Source organism: Macadamia integrifolia, chromosome 1, assembly GCF_013358625.1.
Source record: "Macadamia integrifolia cultivar HAES 741 chromosome 1, SCU_Mint_v3, whole genome shotgun sequence".
In the NCBI taxonomy this organism is placed as follows: Eukaryota; Viridiplantae; Streptophyta; class Magnoliopsida; order Proteales; family Proteaceae; genus Macadamia; species Macadamia integrifolia.
In genome coordinates this window covers 7,915,289-7,933,706 of record NC_056557.1, presented here as the reverse complement: position 1 = coordinate 7,933,706, position 18,418 = coordinate 7,915,289, and the positions used below count along the sequence as shown (strand labels likewise).

Here is an 18,418-nt window from a genome sequence, read left to right as displayed (position 1 = left end):
CCCCCCCCCCCCAGTTTAGATTATAGAGAGAATCTGGTTAAGAGAGAGAAACAGTTATCCGAATCAATGAAATCCAATGAGGATACAATAAAAAAAGGAAAAGAAAGTGTTGGTGTACGATGTCTTGTATTCCGTTACAATTTAATCCAAGGAGTATTGGTGCAACGCCTGGATAGGCAGGACGGCGGTCCCGCTAGTCGGTTAGTGGGCCGTGGGGGTTGCAAGGGGGGCAGGAGGCCCCCCTGCATAGCAGGGGTGTAGGGCGGCGCAGACCCCCACTCGAATTTTTTATTTGAGGGCAATTGTATACTTTCCGGATTAGGGTTTTTCGCTATATATTTGTAGCGAGAGTTTCTTTCTCTATAATGCAAACAATATTGAGAGGTGTGAGGGACGAGCGGTGTAACCCTATTCTCCATTGATAGTGAAGCAGGATCTCATCTCACCGGGGACGCAGGCAATCTTACCGAACCTCGTAAATCTGTGTGCATTGCTTGTTCTTGTTTTTCCATTATCTTTTGCATCGTTTTAGGATTGCGTTTCTACAGAAAACGACCACTGAAAAATAGAATCCCCTTCTTCCCTCTACAGAACACCACCCATACCACCCAAAAAAAAAAACCCCCACACGTTCTGCTGGAAATAATACATGCTCCACAGCATTACAAAATTCAAGATCCATTGCCTACCTTTGAGTAAGTCCTCGTTGTCCAGCAACACTTCTTTGATCCCAGAGAACCCAAGAGGGATACAATCACTTTGAAACTCTAGGGTTTGATAGCTAACCCAAGGGTTCTTAAAATCAACAAATTGAAGTCCCAATAGTTGCCCAGAATGTATAAAAATTCACTGAACTTCACTGTCCCATAGAAATAGTAACTGCTAAGAAGTCTCAATTGTAAATCCATTCATAACCAATTATTGAAAGATACTCAACTAGAGATATGGCTCAGGTTTCTTCATTTTCTTGTATTCTAATCCTCTTCAGTGTTGAAAGGATTTCTTCCGACATAGAATCTGACTATAATTCAGCAACAGGTAATACAGCCCCCTAGTTATATGACAACTATGTTTGACTTTGGCACTTCTCCTACATCCAATCCTGTCTTTCTCATATCTGAAAGCGGTTGTCAACATTTTAACATGTTGTTTTGTCCACTGGTTCCTTGCCTTCCAGATTCCAGGTGCCCAACTATCTTAATATGACCCTCTTAAAACCAACCCAGTATGGACTTCATGTGGAAGGAGTGACTTGTACAGGAACATATAATAATCAGTGCTAAACCGACACTATATATATATATATATATATATCTTCCTCGAACCTAATTACATCAATTATTTCCCTGTATCAAATACCCGGTAGAGCTACACCTAATTTTCCAATTCCCATGATCCCATTCTGTTGCTAGTACATAATTCCTCTGAACCAAGATCCTTGTTAGAGCTCACAAACAGATCTCAAGATCCCAGTTACAGTATATCAACACGAAAGATATCATAACGTTACACACACATTTCAGTATTACAGAAAAACCAGCAATTTAACATAAATATTTAACTTCATACAGGAATGTTTGTGGGAATCAGTGTGCAATAAATACAAACTCGAAAACAAGGAGAGGAAAGGCCCAAATTCAACATCCAACTAAAGCCTCACAGAGTGGATGGACAAACTGGCCGATCAAACCCTAATTCAGAAAAAAATATCTCTTAATAAATCTATGCTAAAGTAGAAAAAGAAGGCGGCAAATGCCAATGGCTAGAAACAAAACAATAGCAGAAGACGCATACATGTACAAGAACAGACAACCGATGACATTATACATAGAGAGAGAGAGAGAGAGAGAGAGAGAGAGAGAGAGAGAGAGAGAGAGAGAGAGAGAAAGAGAACATGAGAGAGCTCATGACATTATAAAGAGAGAGAGAACCTGTTACTGCCGAAAATCCATATGAGCCGACCCTGCACAAGCACAGAAGGCAGAGGCCCAGAGGTATTTCCGGGATTAGTCCTCCAATGCCCAAGTTAGTGACCGGCAGAATAGTGTTTTTACAGGAGTAATGGTGGGTGTCGGCCTACCTCCTCCAGGTTTCTTTTGGGTTCCCTCTTATAGGGTTTCTGGGCCTAGGGTTTCAGGAACCCCCCCCTCAGGTATCTTCTCCTCATGTGGTTTGAAGCCTTGCGGCCTTTATTGGATAGGCGACACGTATCCCTCCATCGGATGCCACGTGTATTCGCTTTATTGGTTGACAAATTCTGCCATATCAGCAGCCCTCTTACTTCCACTAGGAGGCTCTTTTAGTGGAAGTAACTACCTAATTTCTCTTTCGAGTGCCCTTTCAATCTTCGGTTTCGACATTGGTCTTGAAAATACGACCTTCGGTTAGTTATGCTCGGTCCTGGCCTGAGCCACCAACCGAGGTTCTAACCTTCGATCAGGTTCACTCAACCTTGGCCTGAGCTCCCTTCTGAGGTTGGCCTTCGATCAGGTCTGCTCGGCCTTTGCCTGAGACCCCTACCGAGGTAGTGACCTTCGATCAGGTTCACTTGGCCTTGGCCTGAGCCCCTTTCTGAGGTTGTGACCTTCGGTCAGGTTCACTAGGCATTTGCTTGAGCCCCCAACTGAGGTTGAGACCTTTGGCTAGGTCCACTCGACCTTTGCTTGAGTACCCTTCTGAGGTTGAGACCTTTGGCTAGGTCCACTCGGCCTTTTCCTTAGTTCCCTCACGAGGTAGTGACTTCGGTCAGGTTCACTTGGCCTTAGCCTGAGCTCTCTTCTGAGGTAGTGACCTTCGGTCAGGTTCACTTGGCCTTGGCCTGAGTTCCCTTCCGAGGTTGTGACCTTTGATCAGGTTTACTCAGCCTTTGCCTAAGCCCCCTACCGAGGTTGAGATCTTTGGCTAGGTGTTCTCGGCCTTTGCCTGAGCTACCTACCAAGGTTGTCACCTTTGGCTAGGTCTACTCGGCCTTTGCCTGAGTTTCCTTCTGAGGTAGTGACCTTCGGTCAGGTTCATTCGGCCTTAGCCTGAGCTCCCTTCCGAGGTAGTGACCTTCGGTCAGGTTTACTTGGCCTTGGCCTGAGTTCCCTTTCGAGGTTGTCACCTTCTGTCAGGTTCACTCCGCCTTTTCCTGAGCTTCCTACCGAGGTTATCACCTTTGGCTAGGTCCACTCGGCCTTTGCCTGAGTTCCCTTCCGAGGTAGTGACCTTCGGTCAAGTTCACTCGGCCTTAGCCTGAGCTCCCTTCTGAGGTAGTGACATTCGATCAGGTTCACTTGGCCTTGGACTGAGTTCACTTTCGAGGTTGTGACCTTCGGTTAGGTTCACTCGGCCTTAGCCTGAGCTCCCTTCCGAGGTAGTGACCTTTGGTCAGTTTCACTTGGCCTTGGCCTAAGTTCCCTTCTGAGGTTGTGACCTTCAGCTAGGTCCACTCGGCCTTTGCCTGAGCTCCCTACTAGGGTTGTCACCTTCGGCTAGGTCCACTCAGCCTTTGCATGAGCTCCCTTCCGAGGTAGTGACCTTCGGTTAGGTTCACTCGGCCTTAGCCTGAGCTCCCTTCCGAGGTTGTGACCTTCGGTCAAGTTCACTCGGCCTTTGCCTGAGCCCCCTACTGAGGTTGAGACCTTCGACTAGGTCCACTCGGCCTTTGCCTGAGCTCCCTACCGAGGTTGTCACCTTCGGCTAGGTCCGCTCGAATTCGGGCGTGGTGCTACCCTCGTGCGCTTTGCTTAAGTGTACTTCGGGAATCTTAGGTAGATGATGTGTACTGCATTTGATGAGGTTGGGGAGTCGTATCGACGCACTATTGTCTACAAATAGTGTCACTTTCTCTCATTTTGTCATCTTCTACTCATTTCTCTGACCCTTTGTCCTTCGTCCTTAGCTGTCCTCTGATCTTCGATTCGGCCAGAGTCATTGAGAAATAAGTTATGTCTAGCTCTTTAGGTAGTGGCCCCTAGTCATCCGAGGGTGTGGTTTCTAGGCGTCGGAGTCCTGGTTAGGTCTGAGGGATGTCCTCGGATTAGTCCTTCACATCCACATCTTCGGATGCCTCATCGTCCTCTACCGCCAGTGACATAAGTGGTGGAGGCAGTAGGGAGGGGCTTCTTGACTCCAGGGCCCAGGCAAAAGAGTCCCTGGAGGTCGAAGCCAGGAATATAGTGTCGACCATGATCGAGGAGGAGCTAATGGAGCTCCGTGTGTCATATAGTATCCCAGACGAGTTCGTCCTTCGGATACCAAGGCCCGAAGATAGAGTGAGCTACCGAAATCCTGAAGAGCTTTGCTTCTATCAGGGTGCCTTCAAGGCCGGGCTTCGGCTCCCTCTTCACCCCTTCTTCAGCCCGGTGTTTCGGCACTATGGCATCTCTCCAGCCCAGCTGACCCCAAATGGGTGGCGGCAAGTCCTCAGTTTCATCGTCTTCTTCTCTCGGATAGGGAGATCTTTCTCCCTTCCTCTCTTCCTCAACTATATGTCTCTCGGTTCCAGCAAGGGAGACTCAGGCTGGTACTACTTCTGCCTTAGAAAAGACGTCCGATTTATGAACCGATACTTACCTCGATACACGGTTGGAAGTTAAAGTTCTTTTTTGTGAGGGTGTCTGACGGGTTCCCCTTCGGTAATACTTGGGACATCCCAGATCTAAAGGACGTGAACTCTGCACCTACCCTCTTCGGGACAGATGCAGAGTCACTGTTGATGGCTAAGGTCAAGACACTCCGTCGGCCTGTCGAGTCCAGTAGCCTTCAGTCAGATGCCTTTCTATTCCTGTTCGGGCTTAGACCGGGTGAGTCCTAGGTTTGCCACTATTTTTACTTCAGATTTAGCATTCTCGTACTGATCTTGACCATCTTTGTTGCAATGCAAATTTTGAGAGTAGAAGCCAGAGCGATTGCGATCGAGAGACAGGCCTAGCTGAAGGAAGCCAAGGCCCAAGACGCCCAGCAGAGGTAGCTGAAGAAAGGTAAGAAAAGAGGGGCTTCAACTTTTGACACCCTCCCAAAGAAGAAGCCCAAATCTGAAGACCCCACCGCCGAGGCCGTTCAGGCGCTCAAGGCCCCAAGCCATGGCACATCCCCTCCGAGGGCCTCCTCCCCTGGTGCTGATTTCCGAAGCCCGAGGGGCAGTCATTCTCGAGCCGAAGTCGGGTTCGTCCCTCGGTGGTCCATCAAGGATGGTGAGACACTTTCCATTGGGCGGGTTGCCTGAGAGCTCGTCCAGAAGGAGAGCTTACCAGGAGACGTAGCCGAGGCCCAAAGCCAAGGGACCAATGCCATGATTACAAGCACTTGCGTGTTTATGAAAGCGGTAATCTTTGGCATTCGGCCTTTAGTAATTTTTTTTCTCTTTCCATTTTTTCCAACTATTGATCTCTTTCAGGCTCAGAACCAAGTTGACTAGCTGACTATCCGAGCCGAAGCCCTGACTAGGGACCTCGAGGTGTCTGAGCGTGAAAAGTCAGCACTCGACAAGGAGGGCACAGTCCTCCTTGAGAAAGTGGAACATCTGGAGGCCAACCTCCTCCGTGCACAACAGGAGAACGATCGGAAGCTCAAAGAACTAGAGGAGCAAATGGCCGAAGCCCAAGCCGTCGAGAGCTACAAGTCCTTTGAGGACTGGTAAAGCGCACCATCACCCCTGGGTTCATCATGGGCACCACTGATGTTCGAGATTGGGTCCTCGAACATCATCTTGAGGTATCCTTCGAGGGGAGTGGCCACATCTTCGAGGAGGACACCGATGCAGCTCCTGCAGCCATCAAGGTCGTAGATGGCGAGGATAGCGGTAGTAAGGGAGAGGGGGTCTAGGTTTCTCATGAGGTCCCTCTTACTCCTGGGAGAGGAGACTCCGATGTAGATGCTGCCGACTATGCCAGGGACGAGGCCATCCCTCCCGCAGACTCTCCATGAGGCTTTTTTTTTTCTTGGCCCTTGGGCCTCTTTGCAACTTAATCTTAGGTTCTTTTTTTGTAATTTTGGCCTTCGGGAATCTTCATGTAATGTTGACCTTCGGGCGTCTCTATGAATGAAATGCTTTTTGTTCGGATACTTGTCTTCTCGATTTGCCTTTTGCCTCTTTTTTTTTCTTTACAATCCCGAAGACCGATTCCAAATCTGAAGGGAAGTTCCAGATCTTCGGCCTACAGGTGGGGGTATGAAGGCTGAAGCTCTCATTCAAGTGGTTCAATGGGAGCCAACCTTTATCACAAGGTTTGGTCCTGTTGAGTCATTGGTCCGATGGTGGGGGAATAAAGGCCGAGGCTCCCACGCACCTCAGGGTGTCTTCATTCAGCCCCCATCGCAGGTGCTTCCTTTATAACTCCTACCTGTTGTCGGCTCTCAACTAGGTTCCTATATAAGGTTCCTGGCCAGGTCTCCTCTGCCTTAGCCTGAGCTCCCAAGCAAGGTTATTCTTTCGATCATGTTTTCTTAGCTTCAGCCCGAGCACCTGACTGAAGGGAGTGCTTTATATTAGCAACTATCAAGAAGCGATTGCCGTAAGCCAGCTCATATATTTATGAAATGAAAATCCTTCAGAGTGTTTGGGATGGAGAGTTACAATTTGGAAGTGCTTAGGGAAAAAATTACGAAATGTAAATGTAAATGTGCATGCTACTTTACTACTGGTAGAATTTCCTCAAGTTCTTCGAGTTCCATGATCGGGGTACCTTTTCTCCCCCGTAGTCTCTAGGTGATAGGACACTGGTCGTATTATCTTCGAGACTCTGTAAGGACCTTTCCAGTTTGGAGCTAGCTTTCCTTGATACCTCGGGTCTGATATCTCTGCCCTTCTGAGGACAAGGTCACCCATTCTAAACTCGTTCCTTCAGACTTTGGAGTTGTAATACCTCGTAACCTTTTGTTGGTAGGTGGCGATCCTTTCTTGCGAGGCATCTCTAACTTCAGTCAAGAGGTCTAAATTAGCTCGGAGTCCTTTATTGTTTTCTTTTTCATTGTAATACTGAATCCGATGGGTCACAGCTCCTACCTCCACCGAGAGTACAGCTTCGGTGCCATAGGTTAAAATGAAGGGTGTTTATCCGATGGCTGATCTCTCAGTCATGCGGTAAGTCCAGAGGATGTTGTATAACTCTTCTACCCATAAACTTTTGGCATCATCCAGTCTCTTTTTTATTCCTTGGAGCAGGGTACGATTGGTTACCTCTGTCAGTCCGTTGGTCGATGGGTAACTGACGGACGTTTTCCTGTGGTCAATGCCGAGAGCATCACAAAACAAGCCAAATGTTGGGTTGGCGAACTGAGTTCCATTGTATGTTACCACCACCCAGGGGATTTCGAATTGATAGACTACCGACCTCTCAAAGAAGTCCCTTACATTCTTTTCGGATATCGTAGCCAGTGCTTCGGCTTCTATCCACTTCGTGAAGTAGTCTACCGCCACCATAACAAACTTTCTTTGCCTTGTGGCTAGGGGGAATAGGCCCAGGATGTCCATTCCCCACATGGAAAATGGTACCAGGCTTGATAAGGAAGGAAGCTCAGTAGAGTGCTACCGAGGGACGGGGGTGAACATCTGACACTTAACACACTTCCTGATGAACAACTCCACATCCTTCCTCATGATCGGCCAAAACATGCCCTGCCTTAGTACTTTATGGGCCAAGGCCCGGGCTCCCAGGTGTTGGCCATATATCCCTTCATGGACTTCTCGGAGTGCATACTCACCATTGGTAGAGTTCAGGCACTTGAGGTATGGTGGTGAACCCTATTTTATACAGTATCTCATCCTTCAATAGGAAGCGTGCTAACCATATTTGTACCTTCCTTGCCTCATCCCTATCCTTAGGGAGTACAAACCTTCCGTGCTAACCACATTCATGCCTTCCTTCCTTCAGGTATTCGATTATGGCATCCATCCAGCTAGGGCCATCCTCGCCAATGGGTAATACCTCCCGGGGTTCTTCAGTGCTTGGTTGGGGTAATACTTCAAAATACACTGATCGTCCAAGGTCTGTGAAGTCAGAGGTGGCCAATTGTGACAGTGCTTCTACGTTGGAATTCTCTGCCCGCAGCACCTGCCTTACCTCGAACTCCTTGAAGGCTGTTACTTTCTCTCGCATCGTCTTCAAGTACTTGGTCATCCTTTGCTCCTTGGCTTCATAGTCCCTATTCACCTATCGTACCACAGGCTGTGAGTCATTGTGCACTATTAACTCTTATACTATCAAGGCCCGAGCCAGATTTATTCCGGCTATTAGTGCTTTGTACTCAGCTTCATTGTTGGATGCATCGAAGTTGAACCGTATTGTATACTCCATTTTGAATCCTTCGAGGCTAACAAGTATGATCCCAATGCCGCTTCCTGCGCTGTTGGATGCACCATCCACATACAATGTCCAAGTCCTTTCTGCCCAAGCCTCGACAGACTCCTGGGGTTCATCTGGGAGCGTTGTCTTGGCTATGAAGTCTGCTAGGGCCTGTGCTTTTATTACGATTCTTGATTTGTACTGGATGTCAAATTCTTCTAATTCTATGGCCCAGTTTACTAGGCGACTGGACATATCCTGCCTTTGTAGTATCTTCTTCAGAGGTTGGTCTGTGAACACGCACACCGTGTGAGACTGGAAATAGGGCCTCAGATTTCTTACCGCTATTACCAAGGCGTATGTTACTTTCTCCATCTTTTTGTATCGTGTTTCTGTGTCCAAAAGGGTTTGGCTAACGTAATATATTGGCCGCTATTGTCTTCCTTCTTCCTTTATCAGTACCGCGCTTACTGCCACTGCTGATACAGCTAGGTATAACTGTAAGGTATCCATCGTATTTGGCTTCGTCAGTAGTGGGGGCGTCGCTAGATATTCTTTCAATAGTCGAAGGACTTTTCGCACTCCTCTGTCCGTTCGAACTTTTTTGACCCCTTCAAGGTTTTGAAGAAAGGAAGGCACTTATCAGCTGATCGAGACATGAACCGTCCTAGGGCGATGACTCTACCTATGAGCTCTTGGACTTGCTTCACATTCTGTGGTGACCTTATATCTCAAATGGCCTGTATTTTCATCGGGCTGGCTTCAATTCCCCTCTCTGAAACGATGAGGCTGAGGAACTTTCCCGTTGCTACTCCGAACGCACACATTATTGGATTCAGCTTCATGCTGTATTGCCTTAATACCTGGAATGCCTTTTCTAGGTCTCGGATATGGTGTTTCATCTTTAGGCTTTTTACTAGCATGTCATCTACGTACACCTCCATAGTCTTACCGATCATCCCATTGAAGATCTTATTCACTAACATTTGATAAGTGGTCCCCGCATTTTTTAGTCCGAAGGGCATTACTTCGTAGCAGTAAAGTCCTCCCTTGGTCACGAAGGATGTCTTTGGGACATCTTCCTCACACATCTTGATCTGATTGTATCCCGAGTACTCGTCCATGAAGCTCAGTGCCTTATGTCTCGAAGTGGCGTTGATGAGAAGGTCTATCTTTGGTAAGGGGTAGCTGTCTTTCGAGTAAGCCTTGTTTAAATCCGTGAAGTCGATGTAGATCCTCTACTTTTTGTTTGCCTTTGAGACCATAACCACGTTGGATATCCATTTGGGGTATTGGATTTCATGGATGAACTTTGCTTCTAGTAACTTCTCTATCTCCTCATCTATCTTCTACTGCCTCTCGGGGGCGAAGGTCCTCTTCTTCTACAGTATCGGCTTTTTAGTCGGGTCGATGCTCAGATGATGCTCTATTACCTCTCGGTCTATCCTAGGCATGTCTGAGGTCGACCAAGCAAAGATGTCAAAATTGCCTCGAAGGAATGAGATGAGTTTTTCCAGTTGTTGTCTTGGCATTGTAGCCCCGACTTGGAATTAACGAGTACTATCCCCTTCTTCGGCTTCGACTTGTATTAGCTCCTCAGCCAATTCTCCCCTCTGATAATTTGTATCATCACGTAGATCTTCTATCGGGAGCACCTCGCTCGCCTTTCCCTTTCCCTATAAGGTGGTGGCGTAGCACTTCCGGGACGCCTCCTGATCACCTCGACACTCCTCAACCCCATTCTTAGTTGGGAACTTCATCTTGAGGTGTGGTGTGGAGACGACAGCCTTTAATAGGTTTAAACCAACTCTCCCTAGTATGGCGTTGTACGCTGAAGTGATGTTTGCTACCAAGAAGTTGATCATAACTGTTACCTGGCGGTCTCCGGTGCCTGCCCTTACCGGCAACTCAACCGACCCTTCTACTTTGACTAGGGTGCCCGAGAACCCTTGCAACGGGTGTTCAACCTTCTTCAGCTTTCCTTTATCTAGACCCATCTTCTGCAAGGCTTCAAGGAATAGGATATTAGCCGAGCTGTCATTATCCACCAAGATCTTTTTTACTCTGCAATCGACTACGATCATGGTGATTACCAGGGCATCGTCATGTGGCATCTGTACCCCTTCCAAGTCATCATCTGAGAAGGAGATAACCATCCCCGTCCTTGCCTTTTTGTTTGACAATTCGGCCACATGCATGCTTGTTGCATAGGCTCTCGCTTTTCTGGCCGAGGTAGAACTGTGTCCAATGGTTAGGCCTCCACTGATGGTCGCTATAACCCTAGTTGAGCTTTTATGATCGTCACGGGGGTGATGGTGCATCTCCTCTGGTGTTCGGTCCCTTTACCATTCCTGATTACCTCGACGGGCTGGCCTCCTTCTTTCACGGTGACCTCTACTATCTCTTTGGCGGTTGTCCCTATGGTCATTGCCGTCTTGGGCATCCTCCTTTTCATGGTCTACGAACCGACCTAGATATCCTCTTCGGATCGTTCCTTCTATCTCTGCCTTCAGGTGCCAACAATCTTCGGTGTCATGGCCATGGTCTTTGTGGAAGTTGTAATACTTGTCCATATTGCGTCTCTCAGGATGTCGTCCCATCTTCCCCTGACCACTTTATGACTCTGGCATCTGGGGTCTCTTTTATTTGCATTAGGACATCCGTTCGTCTCCGATTTAACGGTGTATATCTCTCGAACTTCTTCAATGGACTGGGTGCTCGATCACGTTTGGACTTTCGTCTCTTACCCTCGGAAGGTTTGTCATTGCCTCTTGAGGTCCTTTTTCTCCCCGCCTTGGCTTTAGCTTTCTCGTCAGCTTGAAGGGTTTCTTCCATTTGAATATACTTATCACACGGAGCCCGTAACTCAGCTAGGTTCTTCGGTGTATGCTTCGTCAAAGACCTTTTTAACGCTTTGTCTTTGACGCCTCCCAACAGGGCCGTGAACTCTTCTTTCGGGTCCAAACCTCTGATTGTGATCTTCTCCTGTTGGAAGCGCTTTATATAGCTCTGCAGCGACTCTCCTTCATGTTGTTTGACGTTGGTCAGGTTTAATGTGGTCTTCTGAAGGGGTTGGCTACTGGAGAATCCCTTCATGAAGAAGTAACTCAAATCGCTGAAGCTATGAATCGATTTCGTCGATAGGCGATTGTACCATAACCTTTTCGCTCCTTTGAACTTTAAAGGCAAGACACGATATATGATGTTTTCCAAGACTTGGTGGAGCTACATCGCAACCTTGAAGCCTTCTAGATGATTGACGGGGTCCCCAGACCCATCATAGGTGTCATATTTGGGCAGACAAAAATCGATCAGGAGCGAGTCTCTCATGACCTCATTGGCTAGAGCCGTGTCATTAGTGAGGTTCGGCTCACGAGTTCCTGTCTGGTTTTCTGCTACCTTCTGGATCTCGTCTTTCAGGTCTAGGATCATCTGCTTCAACCCTGAGTCCTCATGTCTCTGTCCGTGTCCTTGGCGTGGTTCCTCATGCCTGGCCCTGGTGGCGCGTCGCATTCTCTCTTTGGGTGCGGGGCTTTCCCTCATTGCTCGATTTTGAGGATTCCGGTCGAACCTTAATGATCCTGTACTACTCCGGTCCTCGTTTTGAGCTCACTCTAGCTGGACATGGGAGCCTCGTGGCGCTCCGCTGGTCTTCTGAGAGACGGCCTTGGAGATCTCCTTCATTGTCTTGGCCATTCGGTCATACTTCTCCTAAAGGTCTTCGAACTGCTCCCTTGTCACATATTTTTGTGCCCGAGGAGGGGGTGGAGGATTACTATCTCCGTGCACCGAATATCCGGACGAGCGCTGGTCCCTCGCAGAACCTTCCCAATCATCGTTTCCCCGTTCTTTTCCGATTTCCATCGAGAGGGGAGCCCTCCTGAAGGTTCCCTCTCATCCATGTTTATACTCGGCGCTACTCTTGTTTTTTTACGATTGTAGGTTTTCCCCACCATTACTGTTGTTCCAACAAACGACGCCAATCTGTTACTGCCGAAAATCCATATGAGCCGACCCTGCACAACCACAGAAGGCAGAGGCCTGGAGGTATCTCCGGGATTAGTCCTCCGATGCCCAAGTTAGTGACCGGCAGAACAGCATTTTTACAGGAGTAATGGTGGGTGTCGGCCTACCTCCTCCAGGTTTCTTTTGGGTTCCCTCTTATAGGGTTTCTGGGCTTAGAGTTTCGGGAACCCCCCCTCAGGTATCTTCTCCTCGCGTGGTATGAAGCCTTACGACCTCTAACGGATGGGTGACATGCGTCCCTCCCTCGGATGCCATGTGTCTTCGCTTTATTGGGTGACAAATTATGTCGTATCAGAACCATACCTCAACTATCGAGCTCAACCCAATGAAAGATGCTCTTGAAGGCTGAAGCCAACCCAAGAGACGATGCTTTCTTTGAACCCTAAAACTAGAATGGAAATGTCGATTAAGAGAGAGAGCACGTACCTTTGTTTCTTATCAGGATGAAACGGCCAAGTCGCAGGAGAAAATAGGAAGAATAGAAAAGAATTCGATTCACGAAGAGACAGAGTGAAAGGACAGTTCGCAGGTTTTTAAAATATAAAACATGGTTGAATTTACCTCTTCACCCATGGTGTTTGAGCCATTACAATACATGTTCATTGAAAATGACTATGTTGTATAGGGTAGAATATTGGGCATTCAAGAATATGATATAGATAAGTTGAGTATATTAGAGTTGAGAATATTAATATAAATATGCAACAAAATTAGGAGAGGTAGAATAAGGATGATAGATAAGAGGATAGAGTGATGAATGACTGGGTAAGAGCTAAATTAGGAGTGGCCCCAATTCTCGACAAGATCCGAGAATGCCGCTTAACATGGTATGGACATGTTCATTGGAGGCATTGGGATGTTCTAATAAGGGGGAATGAACAGATCTAGTTGGAAGGAACAAGATGAACTAGCGGTAGGCCTAAAATGACCATTGATGAGTTGATAAGAAAAGATGTGCAGAGGCTATCCTAGTATGACACCAAATAGAGTTGTTTGAGGGGCAAAAACCCATGTTATTGACTGTATTCCTAAAGGTGTTGCATTGCTTTGTTTCTTTTCTGTCTTTTTCCCTTTCTTTCTTTTTTTCCTCTTATCTTATACTTTGGCAGATTCATGTAGTTGATCCATTTATGTTGGGAAAAGGTTGAATTGTTGTACACATGTGTTCATTAAAGCTCTCTTTGGTATGATTTCTATTTATATTTATTAACTATTTTAAAAATTATTTGTAACAATAATTTATGGACTACAAATAGTAGTCGTTTGGTTACTAGTTTTAAAATAGATTATATAATGAGCAAATACGTTTCAAGTTTCACCTTCATCTTTGAGCTTCGAGCGAGAGAGATGATAGGACTTGGGGTTTTTTATTGGAAAAGTATAAAACATGCTGAAGTTACTTATTTATCCTCGATTTTGAATAGTTCAGCACACGTGCTCATTTAAGGTAGCACAAAAATCAATGTAAATGATTTGTTGCCACAAATCACAAATAGCTTGAGAGTAATTTGTGATTTACTGTAATATATTATAAATAGAAATAAGTGCTATAAATTATACCAAACACTTGTAAAAATAGAAATAAGTCAAATAAATACAAATAGAAATCAAACCAAAGAGAGCCTAAAGAACAGCAAAAAAACAATTTATATGTGATCCATGAAATTTTTATTTTACATATCATAGCAAAGGGTTTTGGACGCAAAATAAAGTGAAATTTAACAATCAAATATGGAATAATTTGAAATTAATGATATAGTCACATGAGGTTATGATTACAAATTTCTTTTTTAAGTATGAAAATTTCACTTCTCCTCCCTTTAATTCCCCTTGCAACCAACTGGAACCTTTGTTAAACACAATCATATGCATTATATTTGTAGATAGGCTATCATTTTTCTTAGAAAGTGCTTGGCTTAATCCATTCATTTGAAAGTTCATCATCGTTTGCAGCTAGATCGTGACACTAAACTGGATCACAACTCAAATATTCTCCCAAAAAAATCAAGTGATGTCAAAATATTATTCTCTTGATACCTTCTTGTGCTAAATATAGTGAAAGTCCTTTGCAGTTCCACAATGTGCTCCATAAAGCATATGAGGATATATTCTAGTATGATACAAATTTCTGTTAATAAGATAGCAATAATTCTAAAAGATATATAGCATTACGTTAATAAAACATAATTAAATTAAAATATACTATGTAATAGTGGACATAATGTCTGTCATACATATAAAGTGTACTATGCTTCTACCAAAAAAAAAAGTGCACTATTCTTTATAGTATTAAAATTTTAGTTACTCTATTGTAATCCATTAGTGTAATATTTAGATTGTTTCTAGATTTGCATTATGTCTTAGCAAGGTCATTTGTACATCTGAAAGCATATGAATTTTCTTTTATGTCCAAGAGTGGCCCTTGCGCCTAGACATAGCCTTCTCAAGAGGGACACAGTGGTCATTGCATCCCCTATGTCTATGGTGCAAAGGCCATTCTGAGACAGAAAACTTATTATTATTATTATTAGTAGTAGTAGGATGTGCCATTATTATTCATTTCATTTTACCATCTTATATGGAACACTAACTACTTTGACTGAACAGACCGTTGACTGGTGCTGCAATGAATCCCATTAGAACTTTAGGTCCAGCAATTGCAGCTCAAAATTATGATTCAATTTGGATTTATCTTGTGGCCCCCACATTGGGGGCTCTAGCAGGAGCAGGTGTTTACAGTATAGTGAAGATTACGAAGGAAGAAGAGTTGGGTTCGCCCTCAGTTTGAAGCTTTCCTCAATAGGAGTTATAAACGTCCAACGACAATGTAATGATGATACCTTTCCATTTTTCCATTTTTTTTTTTTTATAACACAGTTTTTCCAATATTGAATGTATATAAAATTGATCAAAAAATGCAACTTGTCACCGAAATGGTGAATTAAGAAATTGTAATCTTTCTTTTATTTTTTTTCATTTATTATTTTAAAAAATTATTAAAAGGGTAAAAACAAATTTTTAAATAATTGAAAATTATTTAATACAATTTTTTTATGTGAAATGACATAATTTAGTATTTACATTTTTTTTTTTTTTTGGATAAACAAAGTACTTCAATTTAGCCAAAGTGTCTTCCTTGGATCGGATAGGACCTTCCTAGTTAAGGAATCTGCTATAGAATTACGTTCCCAAGAAACAAATTGAGTAGAAATTACATTCCAGAAAATAAGAAGAAATATAGGAAATATTCTCAATCACCAGCTAAATGAGAAACAGAATAGTTGAGTTACCCTTGTGATGTAAGAACATAGTTCTTTACAATCACTTTCCACTACAAGGCGGTCAAAATACTCAGAAATTGAGATTGTAGGGGTGTCAATGAGAGAGACCGAAACCAATCCATTAAGGAACTTCAATTTTTGGTCGGTTTCGATTTCGATCCGGTTTGGTTTTGGTTTTTCAAAATTGGGTTAATACCGATTTAGATCGATTTATTATTGAGTTTGAACCATAATGAAATCTTACATTCATAACTTATAGTGACAAGATTTGACGAAGAAAACACTTTAAATTTATGATTAAATCATGGTTTATCATTGTAAGGGAATTAATATTGAAACCAATGGATAACAAATTACTAAGAAGATAACTAATATTGAAATCACAAAATGAACCTTATTATCCCCAATCATTCATTTAACTATCCAACTAGTTTTGTATAGTGAACAAGAAATCAATGAAAGCACTATTATAATTTACAAACCAATTTCTCTATTCATAACCTAATATTCAATGATTTGTAATAATTACCCTAACAATAAAAAATTTCTCACTAAAATTATGAAAAATGGATAGTCAATTCACCAATTTATAAAATCATAATCATTTATTTTTTTTATAGGTTTCATTTGGTTTGGTCATTGGTCGGTTTAGTTTCGATCGATTTTTAGTCGGTCTTAACATACCTCAGTCCAAAACCAATTCAATAAGGATCGGTTTGATTCGATTCAATGTGGATTTTATCAATTGGGGCTAGATTTTGACACCCCTAAGAGATTGCTTCAAGTATTCCATTATGATTGCCAATGCCTCTCCCAATAAAATTGACTGAAAGCTTAATGGCTCAAAGAATGCCACTTAAACATGGCCTTGATGATCTTTGATAATAACTCCAATACCTCCTTGGTGCGCATCTTTCCTCCATGCCGCAACCAAGTTCACTTTATAAATTTGATTTGCAGGGGCTGCCCATTCTCTATGAACCCGAGAAAGTGGAATATTATTAAGAATAATTCTATATCGATACCTAGGATTGTAAGAATAAATCATTGGCCTTTCAAGCTGCTATGATCACCTCGAATGGAGACCATCTTCTCTAAGAAAATAATAAATCATTTCTAGCCCTCCATATGTACTGAGCAAGAAACCTATATAGGGTTTGCATTCTCTATTTTCTTTTTTCCCAACAAGCTGAAATGGTCCAAACCTTGAATCCAAGATTGATTCATAGCTTTCCCCTTCTAATGAAACCCTATGGGATAACTGGCTACCTAACCAAACTGCTTTGCAAATGGATCGTTAAGAAGAATATGCGTTGCAATCTTTTCTTTTCCTTTTCCTTTTCCCCTTAGTGTTGACAAATAGGAGCAGTCAGCACACAACGCTGGGAGAGAGCCATGCCATTAGCACAAGCACGCCATAAGAAATTCTTGACTTTGGGTATAGTTGGACACCTCCATATATTCTTCCTTACTGAGAAGGTGTACTCCCCTCTGGGCACTAATACGAGATGAGTTAAACCGAGCATCATCCCTTGCTTGAATTAGATTACAATGAAGATGCTATGCCGACTTGATTGAAAAATTCCATCTTTTGAGAAACACCCTCCCAACACCAAACAATCCTCTTGAGTGAAGAGTCCTAGAGGAATTTTAAGGATCACCTTTGCCTTAAACGGATGAAATAAACCACTAACTAACTCCAATATTTACTGCTTTTTTTTTCGGTAAAGTTATATATGTTATATTTCTTTCATATCAGTAGAACTGTAGAAGCCAAGTCAGCAATTGTAGTGGCGGATAAACTCATACCTTTGTGATATTTTTCCCTCTCTTTTTTTTGGTATCAATAAAACTGTTAATCTGTCATTCAAAAATAAATAGATAAGTAAAAGGAGAGATCATACTAAGGCTATGGTTTAAAGTATTGGTATGTATCATATTGTATCGGCTGATACATATCTATATCAGCCTTTACTGATATGATACTACTGATACGATACATGAAATTTTTTAAATCCTTTTGTATTGATATGTATGCTACGATACACACCGATACTCCACTGATACACATCGATATGTACCGATATTCTATGAAAAATAAAAAATTGAGGTGAAATGTATGTTTCGGTATGTATCGACCGATACGTACTGATACGGTGCACTACAGTCATATAATGGCCAAGATGGGTCATTTTTCAAAAAAAAAAAAAAAAAAACCGATTTTTTGAGGGGTTTTTGTTCCAAAGTTACTGCCAGTCATTTTTTCTCTCTAACTAAAGTGGAAATAAAGGTTGGGAACAAGGATTTTACATTTATGGGACAACTACAAACCTTGTATTCTTAGTGCGATTCTCTCAATTTAGTGTTTATGAATAATACATGTTATATATAACTTTCTTTAACTATTTTTTTTTTTATGCAAAAGTGTATAAAATATTGTTTCCAATCCATTTATGTGCATATCTTTAGCGTATCTTAGCATATCTTTTATACGATATGATACCCTCTGATATGTATCTTAATTTTAATAGACCGATACGGTGATCGATACCGATACTTTAATACTTGACTAAAGCTTCTAGAAGGTCACTTTGTTTCCAGTCAAAACTGAGTAGCAGAAGATCATGATACAGTTAATGTCACTTTTGACTTGGTTTCCCTCTTCATCGACTATCTCATCCATTAAAAGATATTCAGATTATTGTCTGCTAACCCAAGAGGTCAAAGTTTTAAGGGAGAGGTGTGATGATTGTGAAGCGAAATATAAAGGGATGTGGATAAATGGAGTTCTCAGATGGAGGAGAGATTCTTCTTAGAAGGAGGGCTTATAGAGGTCAGTCCAAC

At 43.3% G+C, this 18,418-nt stretch overlaps 1 protein-coding gene across 1 annotated transcript in view; it reads left to right on the top strand.

Moving 5' to 3' along the window:
• Positions 1-15,133, top strand: part of LOC122077458 (probable aquaporin NIP5-1) — a 19,400-nt gene extending 4,267 nt beyond the window's left edge. The window contains exon 4 of the mRNA XM_042643439.1: positions 14,901-15,133. Coding sequence (XP_042499373.1) covers positions 14,901-15,081 — 181 coding nt within the window. The 3' untranslated portion in view covers positions 15,082-15,133. The remainder of the gene's footprint in view (positions 1-14,900) is intronic.
• The last annotated feature ends 3,285 nt before the right edge of the window (positions 15,134-18,418 follow it).